Raw genomic sequence first — 10,426 nt, 5'->3', positions numbered from 1 at the left:
ATCCATCTTTGCTGTGTTTTTGTGAATTCTAGAGTAATCCGATTTTATTACTGATATTAGTCCCATTTTTTTATTCTGATCCCTGGGAGTCACAAAATTATTTCAGAAAATATCAGTTGTGCTTGAGATTCATTTATTGTGTGTTTCTTTGCTTGTTTGTTTTGGAACAAGGTCTCTACATATTGCTCTGGATGGCCTGGAACTCACTGTGTAGCCAGCCTCGGCTGCCAGTTACCCTGCCTCAGTCTTCCAAGTGCTTGGATTACAGATGTGATCCAACACACCCCACTTTGAGACTACTTTTTGCCTCCAACATGCTAATTTTCAAGTGGCCTGTGTCTGTGACAAACCCTATATCTATTTGAGAGCTTGTGCTCATCAGAAATACTTGATAAGAATTCTTAACAGGGCACGGGAAGCAGTGTCATAGTATTTTATTGAACTGTCATTATATGTTAAACCTTTCCCTCTTTGCCCATCCTGCCTAGCTTGGGGCCGAACTAGGAGCACAGGCTATCAGCCACCTGGAGGAAGTCAGTGATGAAGGCATCGCTGCCATGGCTGCAGCTCGGTGTTCTGCTGTCCTTCTGCCCACCACAGCCTACATGCTGAGGTAAGGACCTTTCTTACCCTGACACAGTGCCTTCGAGTACAGGTTGTGAGGACACAGACTTTGGAGGTGCATTGTTCCAAAAGGCTCCCGAGAAACTTAGATGCCAATAGAAGCGGCAACAGTGGCACAAAGCCATCATCCTAAAGGTGCAACCAATGATCCATAAAATGCCAGGTGATGCTAATGCTCTTCTCCCCTCCACCACTAACCCTGGAGCTTTCTCTCCTCTTCTAGAACATGCATGTTCCCCCCATTCCTGCATCCATTCTGAAAAAGTTCCACCTGGAGACTGACACCTTTCTTCCCCTCCCCTTAGGCTGAAGCAGCCTCGAGCCAGGAAGATGTTAGATGAGGGAGTCATAGTCGCTCTGGGCAGCGATTTCAACCCCAACGCATACTGCTTCTCCATGGTAATTACTTTTCAGATATTTTTCTGAACAGAGTAGCAACTATGGAGCATATAAAGGTTTAACTTCTTCATCAGTTGTGAAAATGTAGTTTAAAATATAAAAATATTCCCTTGAGAAGAAAGAGGAAAATGATTTATTCAGTAGTATAATTGAGTTTTTCTGCACATATGAATTCATCCAGTTCTGAGGAGAAAAATCTCTATTTTTAGAGACTTAAGGGCTTGTGATAAACCATTTTCCTTCTATGGGGCATAGCAGAAACTCAGTGAGAGTAAGGGTGGAGACAAGCTTCTCATACAGCACAGGGTCTTAAAAACCTGTAAGTAAATATTAAACACACAGTGTTATTAAATAATAAAGGAGTTCCCCCCAAAGTTTAAGAATCTTATGTGTAAATTGCATTTTCCAATAGCAACTTAGCAGTATATATATATATATACATATATGTATATATATGTATATATATATATACATGTGTGTGTATTACATATATAATATATAATGTAATAAAATAGATGTAATATACACATACCACATACACACAATGTAATATGCAATATAATAGATATAATATATTACATATAACATACAACTTATTGTATATACATCATATATATTGTACATATTATACATTTTTTTTGGATGGGGAATAAACTCTGAGACCTTTTGCATCTGAGCACACACTATTCCTGAACTATTCCTTCTAGACACACATTTAAGTGTTCTTGCTTGTGCTGTGTGGTGAGGCTTCCTAATTAGCAGTTGCTACTCTCTCGTTCTCCAATGCTGCCTCTCCTTGCCTTAGCCGATGGTCATGCACCTGGCCTGTGTGAACATGAGAATGTCCATGCCAGAGGCCTTGGCCGCTGCCACCATCAACGCGGCTTATGCACTGGGAAAATCTCACACCCACGGGTCTTTGGAAGTTGGCAAGCAAGGGGATGCCATCATCATCAATGCATCCAGGTGTGTGTCCTCCCAAGCTACTGGTAACCACAACATCTATTAGTTGTCTTATTTGATGCCTTGTAGACAAGTTTTAGATCCCTTTCTACCTGTAATCAGTAAGTTTCAGGCTCTGTGTAGACTCCACCCCACCCAGCCGCCTCTGTCTTTACCCCTTTCTACCTGTAATCAGTAAGTTTCAGGCTCTGTGTAGACTCCACACCACCCAGCCACCTCTGTCTTTACCCCTTTCCAGCCAGAAAGTCTCTCTTGAGAGTCTCATCTACACATTGAAGCAAGTTTTCAAATCCCTTTATCTGCTCTGCCTTTTTCATGGGCCTCCAATTCCTGCTGTTTTCCTGGACTTGGGACTTGTCCCGGGCCTGTGTGTTTGATTTTATGCTTGCCTCCTGACCTCTTGCTCTGTTTATCACCTGGCTCTGATTTATTCGTTTTCCAACTCATGGAATCAAAGGACTCTCAAAGCCTCTACTCAGGTCTTCTATTCCTGAGTTCTTAATACTCACTTGTGGTCAGCTACAATCTGGGCCTCCAGTGCCACAAGCTTGGTCCTAGCGTCTAGATCTAAATGTTGGAAACATTCTGTCTCTTTGACCCTCATGAGCCCATAATAGCCATCGGACCCCATGTTCAACAGCAGAGAGCAGCTCCATAATTTCAGTCCTTCTAGAAGCATCTCCTCCTTCCATTAAAGATAATGTGCATGTGCCACTCATGAGTCGGTCTTTAGAAGTTCAGGGGCTGGAGAACAAGCTCAGCTCATAGAACACTTGCCGCACAAACATGGGGATCTGAAGTTGAACATCAGTGCCCACGGAAAAAGCCAGGCTTGTAAGGATGGGCCCGTGCTCTGAGCCAGGGGAATCCCTAGGGTTTGCTGACCAGCCAGTCTAGTCAAATAGAGGGATTCTAGGTTCAGTTACAGAGCTGCCTCCAAAATATAAGGTGGGTAGTGATCAGGAAGACACAGATGTGGAGGACTGACCTCCACATGAACCTACACAGGTGAGCAGGCATACACCACACACACACACACACACACACATACACACACACACACACACACACACACACACACACACACACACACACACACACACACACACACACACACACACGCATGTGCACATGTACATACAGAATTCACTGTAAGTCACTATTAACTGACATGGTGATGTTTTTCATTTATGTGCACTGAAGCAACTATTCACTTTCTTTCTAGATGGGAACATTTGATTTACCAGTTTGGAGGCCATCATGAATTAATTGATTGTGTTATAACTAAAGGGAAAATCATCTATAAGAAGTGATAGATCTGGACCAATGAGATGGCTCCGTGTGATAAGTCACCAAACCAGACAGCCTGAGTTCGATCCTGGTCCTCACGTGGTAGGAGGAGAGAATGCCTAAGAGTTACCCTCTGACCTTCACATACTCACCTGCTATGTACCGGACCCCTCCTCGCCTCCACATAAATAAATGTAATAAGTTAAAAAAAATATACTTTAAAAAATGGTAGATCTGCAAGGGAAGATGTGATACTTTGTATCAAATAACTCCATGTAAGTTAAAGCCCTCCCATGGCTTGCCAGAACTGTAACTTAAGCCTAATCATGTGTCAATGCTTTATTGTTCGCCTGAAACCCCAAGGGATTGACCTGTTTGACTTGAACATGTATGTGCACCTGGATGTGTAGACAGGTAAACCTCTCAGGATGAAATGTAGAGTTGTTTTTCAAAGATTGGCTACAGATATTCTGAGATGAATATGCGGAGATAGCTCAGAAATTCCTTTGTGGGAGAAACAAGCCTGGCCTGAGAGGTCTGTTTTGTTTCTGCAAGTCCTGTGCTCCCATGAGACGAGTGGTGCCATTTCCTAAGAGGCGGACAGAGTCTCCTCTCCCCACGGTTTGTCTCTTGAGATGCTTTCTAGCCAGTCAGGGCCTTCTGGGACAGAGATGGATGGCCTTCCATTTCTAACATCTTGTCAGTCCTTGAAAAAAAGCTTTGCCACAGAGTTCAAGACTTGATATCTTGCACAGATATGGAAACTCTCCTCTACAGACATGCTTTAGTCAGTGACAATGAGGCTGCCTTAAAAAGGAAAAAAGAAATCTTTACGTTAAATTTTTTTCATATCACAAAGTCATGGGAAAGGCTTCATAGTTCTCAATAAATATTTGCTGTTATAACCAGTGTTGCCTGACAACCCCAGAAGTGGATCAGCAGTGTTGTCTATGGAGATTTTTGAAATGTTAAAGAACAGATAGAAAAATTATTTGCAGAGTGAATGATTATTCATATAAACGTATTACTAAAGCCACATCCGCTTGAAAACTTGTGAAATATTTCAGTGATCTTTGCCATCATAATACAAATTAGTGACTTCACAAATAAATGATAGTTGCCAAACAATCCTCAAATTCAGGCTAGTGGAGCCAGAATTATGAGGCGTTGTTGGATTCAATATAAATCAAGTCAAGATCCTGCACTAACTGGGTTTTGCTGCTGCAATGCCAGAGGTCATGCTGCTTGTGGAGTGAAGTTTATTTAACTCACAGTTGTGTCTGGTCAAGTTCCAAACAGCATGGTACGAGCTCTGGAGAGCCCCTGGTCCAACCCTTGGTGCTGTGTCAACTCAAGGAAGACTGTAGTGGAGAGAGTGGTGGGTGAGAGAGCCACCCCCTCCCCTCACAGAAGACAGACAGACTAGGTGGGGTCAAATCCAGGCTTTTATAATGCAGGCCTTTAAAGGACTACCCACAGTCCCAGGAGAAATGCCTTCTGTCTCTGTCTCTCTCTGTGTCTCTCTCTGTTTCTCTCTTGTGTGTCTCTCCTTATGTCTCTCTCTGTGTCTCTCTGACCCTTTCTCTGTCTCTCTGTCTGTCTGTCTCTCTCTAGCTTTTTGATATAGGGTGTCACTGTCCTGAAACTTGCTCTGTAGACAAGGTTAGCTTTGAACTCACAGAGATCCACTTGCCTCTGCCTCTTAAGTGCTGAGATCAAAGGTGTGTCCAAGTGCCTTAGTCCCTTTCAAAGACAACCGTTCACCGCATGTGAGTCAGGGTGGTGATATACACCTGAAATTCTAGCACTGGGGAGGTGGAGGCAAAAGGATTGAGTCCCAGGCTGGTAGCCTTCATTGTCAGAAGGCCCTGTCTCAAAAAAAACAAAAAAAAACAAACAAACAAAAAAAACAGGCCTATAGGCCATCTTAGTTCAATTCAGTTTCATCTCTTTACCTGCCAAGAAGTTGCCTGTCAAGAAGTTTCCGCCCTTTGGGAGGCCCTTCTGAGTTGAGAATATGTTGGCTAGGTGCCACAAAGGATGGGAAAGCTGATATATTTGGAAAAAAAGACACATGAAGTTCTTGTCACCTGTCTGGAAAATGCAGAATGTCTGAAGTTCTAATTCTAAGCTGGGCATTGCCTTTGGAGAATTTATGATCCTATTAAGGCCAGAATGGATATTAGAAAGTACAGGTAATGCCAGACAATCTTAAAAACTTCCTCCCTCAAAAGAACAACTCACTGATAAACACGCTAATTTCATATTTAGATTAGTTTTTACCAGAAACTGAAATGTCCAACTCTTGGTCTAAGAAGAAGCATTTGAAAGGTGAGGCAATACTAGCCTCTGTTATGGGGTTAAAAACCCAGAGACCACTCTACACGACCAAAGTCTGAACTGAACATTTGTATTAAGTCAGCAAACCTCTGCCTAGTGAGAAACACTTCTCACAGAGCAGCCTCCAATGTATATTATGGAGGGGGCAGGGGTTAGAGACAAAGAACATAAAACCAGGGTTGGGTGCTTTCCCATGGGACTTTTCAGGGAAGGGGATAGAAACTAAAGATGGTTTCCACTGAGACAAGAAACCTTTACCATGTTACACATTTTAGCAAGAACTCTTTTTTACTGATGGGAAGTTACTCTAAATTTTAGAGTCTAAAATATGAAGCTACATGTTTTTCTGTTGGTTCTATGGAAACTATCATGGGCAGAGGTCACCTAAGAACCCATGTGGTGGAAATTACCCTGTGCCAGTCTAGCCTTACTGAGGCACTCTCAGGAGCTCAGAGATCTCACCCCCACCTCTACCACTCTCCCCCAGCTGTGCAGTTAGTGTGAATTATGCTCTCCATGACCTGCTTTCTGATTGGTTCTTCGCATTACTACTCCCAAGGTATTTCTACACATGACGATCACTTGTTTTCTAACCTGGCTCCCTGCCTGGGCTGTAAGTTGTCAAGGGCAAAGACTCAGGTGATCTTGGTTACCACTTATTTAGACATTCATCCACCAAGTCATGTGGTGGCTCATGCTTATAATCCCAGTACTAAAGCTATAACAACCAGAGGATCAGGAATTCAAGGTCAGCTTCAGATACACAGTGAGTTCAAGGCTAGCCTGAGCTAGATGAGATCCTATCATTTTCTTTTTAGATCTATTTTTTTTTTTTTATGTATTTTGCCTGAACTCACGTATATGTACCATGTGCATGGTTTGTGAGGAAGGTCGGAAGAGGGTATAGGGTCATTTGGAGCTGGAGTTACCAACACTTGTGAGCCACAATGTGGGTGCTGGGAAGTGAATCCAGCTCCTCTGCAAGTGTGTCCAATGTGTTCAGTGTTCTTAACTGCTGAGCCATTGCTCCCACCTCACACTAACATGTGTGAAAAACATGTTATAACATATTATGAAAAAATAACAGTTTTCAAAAAGAGATTGACCAACCACAGGAGTGATTTTCTGACATGAAAATCTTCTGACAATGAAGGTTCCTTGAATTTCTTCTTTTTCACCCTTCTCGGACTCCCACCAGACTCCCACCAGCAAAGGCCAGTCCAGCCACCTCCCTCAGGCCTTCCTGATGGCCTAGTAATACTGCACTTGTTTGGTACAGTAGTTTTCACAGTATGTCCTCAACTAGAGAGAAAGTCCTTTAATACCAGACTGCACTGGCCAGCCGATAGCCTAGGTCATCCCACACACTGGGCTAGGTGGCATGATACTCATGACAGGCATCAAAAACCTGACTGGATGTAACTTTACGTGTGTGTGTGTGTGTGTGTGTGTGTGTAGGAGTGCAGGGAGGGGAAGTTTTTAAGAGTGCCAGATGTTCTTCCAAGGACAGCTGTCTGTATGGGGATCTGATAGACTCTTCTGGCCTTCACAAGCACCAGGCATGGTACATGGTGGACAAACATACATGCAGACAAACACCTAGCATGTAAAATAAGAAAAATAATGTATGTAATTTTTAAAAATAAGAAGTCAGGCCTGGTGATACAGGCTTGTTATCCAGTTGCTTGGAAAACTGAGACAGGAGGATCATGAGTTCAAGGAAGGCCTGCTTAGCCTACAGAGTATGTTCAAGACAAAACTGGTCCCTGTCCTGATCAGATCACGGATGCTGCTCCTGTAGAGGGATTGGCACACCTCATCTCCTATCCTGGACTTTGTCTAAGATACTAGACTCCGAGACCTCTCCCCGATTAAGTCTATCAAAGTGAAGAGTTCTCTTTGTTCTGTGGTGTTATTTGCTATCTTAGCTTCTCCTGTTGTGCATGGTGTTATCAAAGAACTTAATTGCCAGACTCTCACATGTCTTAATGCCAATTTGTACCAAACCACTGCCCTAGCTCATTCCTCCCTTACATAAAAATCTCAAGATAAAAAATGAAAAAGATAATTGGGGATGTATAGCTTAGTGGTAGAGCCCTTGCCTGGATGTATGAGACCCTAAATTCAATCCCAAGGGAGGGAGGAAGAGAGGGAGACAAGGAGGAAGGGAAGGAAAGAAAAAGGAAGGACAAGGCAGCCTTTTCAGCTCATCATTGGAAATTCAGAAGCAGGGCAAGTCCCCTTTGGTATCAGCAACTCAGCCTCATAATGACCCAGATTGCTTCCTGCCTCTGCTCGGCCACCCAGCAATGCCCTGGGTCTGGCTGTCAGTCAACAGGCTCAGCTCTATATGTCCTCACTCAGGTCAAGCAGGAGAGAAAGATGAGTTCCCTAGCTCTCAAGAGATAAAATGCTTTCTCAGAGGTTGCCGATACATTTATTCGTGTCCTTAGCCCTGTCACCACCCTTCTTGAACTAAGCAGGTAGCAGAAAGGACAGTACCATCTATGTTAAGATATAGCGCTGTCTGTACTAAGCAGGTCTACCTATAAGCCCAGTGAACACGCTCTACTTTTGTTTGTTTTTAATGTTCACATCTAATATATTACTACCTTTTACAAAGGTAATCAAAAAGGGTAAAGTGATCAATTGCTTATTTTTGTTTTGGTTTGTTTTGGTTTGGTTTGGTTTTTTGAGACAGGGTTTCTCTGTGTAGCCCTGGCTGTCCTGGAACCCACTCTGTAGACCAGGCTGGCCTTGAACTCAGAAATCTACTTGCTTCTGCCTCCCAAGTGCTGGGATTAAAGGTGTGTGCCACCACCGCCTGGCCTTGTTGTTTGTTTTTTTAAATTAGTTGATCAGTTGTTTGTGACAGTGGTTCTCAACTTTCCTAATGCCATGCAACCCTTTAATACAGTTCCTCATGTCATGGTGGCTCCCAACCATAAAATTATTTTTGTTGCTACTTCATTACTGTAATGTTGCTACTGTCTTGACTTGTGAATATCTGTATTTTCCAATGGTCTTAGTATCCTGTGAAAATGGCTGGTGACCCACAGGTTGAGAACCACCAGTTTACACTACCATACTGTCTCATAAGTATATTATAATGGCCAGGTCCAAAAGTAAAACACACATATAATACAATATAATATGGAAAACATCTCTATTTATTGGGTTTTATAAGTTGGGTAGATTATTTGATAATGGCGACAGGTCTCGGTCTCTGCTTGCCACGTGGTTCCTGTTGGTCACTAGGGAATCAGCAAATGTACCAACAGAAGTTTTGGAGGGCCTCATGCTTGCTTGTGGACTCACCTTCTCCTGCTGCCCTAAGTAAAGAAGCCCAAGCAAGCCCTCTGGAGGAGGGAACCCTGATATACTAGCTCATTCTCCACCACTCCACAGCAACGGACAGCACTGGGCTCAGCCCATGGTCTAAGACCTGTTAACCTTTTCTGACTGGATCTTTCAGAAACTTGGAAAAGGCTTTCTCTAAAGAGAGAGAGGTGTGCCTTAGTTACCTTCACTTGACAACCTGACACAGCCCAGAGTCAACTGGGACACTTCTACTGTAGGACTACCCAGATTAGATTGGCCTGTGGCCATGTTTGCGAAGGATTATCTTGACTGATAATTGGTGTAGAAAGGCCCAACCTCACTATGGGTGGCATCGCTTCTAGGAAGATGGGCCTGGGCTGTATAAGAAAATGAGAGGGTGACCCAGTCGACAACCAGGAAGCAATGTTTCTACAGATTGCTGCCCTGACTGCCCACCATGATGGACGGTCCATGGGTGTGTAAGACAAACCAAACGAAACCTTTTCTTCCATTCCTGCTTTTTCTGGAATGTCTTCTCAGGGCAGCAGAAAAGTAAATACCAGGTTTTAAACTTTGTTCAAAATAAATACCACTCCTACCTCTCAGTGCCAGAGAGCACACACTCAACACACACAAGACCCTAGGTTCAATTTCTCTTCCAATCGAAGAACACAACGTAGCAAGCCACTGACAGTTTGTCCCCGATGACCATATACTCTTGAACTAACAAAGCTGCATGCAAAACTGAAGGATGGAAAATGTCAAGGGAAGGCAGGACTGGACAGGGGGCCAGCACTTCCAAAACAGGAATGAGAGCAGGCATCTGCTGGAGTCATTGCCTGCTTGAATACATAAGGTGTGTGTGTGTGTGTGTGTGTGTGTGTGTGTGTGTGTGTGTGTGTGCGCGCGCGCGCGTGTTTACATTCAGCAAAAATAAACACCAAGAACAACCTGCAGTTAAGCCTGTTCCTGGGGCATATATCTTGGGCCCCTGTAGTCTGTGAGCAGCTCAGGGTGGTGGCAAGTATGTTGTTACCCAGCTTCAGTCTTTCTAGCCACGCTTTCAGACTCATGCACATGCACTGTTTTGCACATGTTTACATTGATGGGCACAAAGTCATCGATCTTAGCCTCAGGATGCCCAAGGGGTCACAGGACCCCTTTATACACCCCTTCTGACCTTCCCAGGAGGTTCTCTATCTGCTTGGGGGAGAAACAGAGATTGGGCAATACATCCAAGGGCCCAGTCTAACCTGTGTCAACAAAGCTCATTTTAATGATTACCTATTGCAGGCAATGGGTTGGCCCCTACCCCAACCCCCAAATGTCTCATCTGTGCATTGAGAAGCTGCTTAGTAAAGTTACTACAAATAAGTGAGCCGTGGAAACTAAGACTAGGAAAACTAAGCTGTGGAAACTTCAGACTTCAACTTGAGCACATCACCAAGCATTTAGGAGATATGTATGCCTTTCATATCTTGCCTAAGAC

General features: G+C 43.6%; 1 protein-coding gene across 1 annotated transcript in view; it reads left to right on the top strand.

The window, feature by feature from the left end:
* Window positions 1–3,648, top strand: part of Amdhd1 (amidohydrolase domain containing 1) — a 15,945-nt gene extending 12,297 nt beyond the window's left edge. Inside the window, exons 6-9 of the mRNA XM_031349621.1 lie at window positions 489–613; window positions 930–1,023; window positions 1,829–1,989; window positions 3,212–3,648. Of these exons, the coding sequence (XP_031205481.1) occupies window positions 489–613; window positions 930–1,023; window positions 1,829–1,989; window positions 3,212–3,299 (468 nt within the window). The 3' untranslated portion in view covers window positions 3,300–3,648. The remainder of the gene's footprint in view (window positions 1–488; window positions 614–929; window positions 1,024–1,828; window positions 1,990–3,211) is intronic.
* The last annotated feature ends 6,778 nt before the right edge of the window (window positions 3,649–10,426 follow it).

This window comes from Mastomys coucha, unplaced genomic scaffold (assembly GCF_008632895.1).
Source record: "Mastomys coucha isolate ucsf_1 unplaced genomic scaffold, UCSF_Mcou_1 pScaffold4, whole genome shotgun sequence".
In the NCBI taxonomy this organism is placed as follows: domain Eukaryota; kingdom Metazoa; phylum Chordata; class Mammalia; order Rodentia; family Muridae; genus Mastomys; species Mastomys coucha.
Note: the sequence above shows the minus strand (reverse complement) of the source record. Positions and strands in the feature narration are given on the sequence as shown.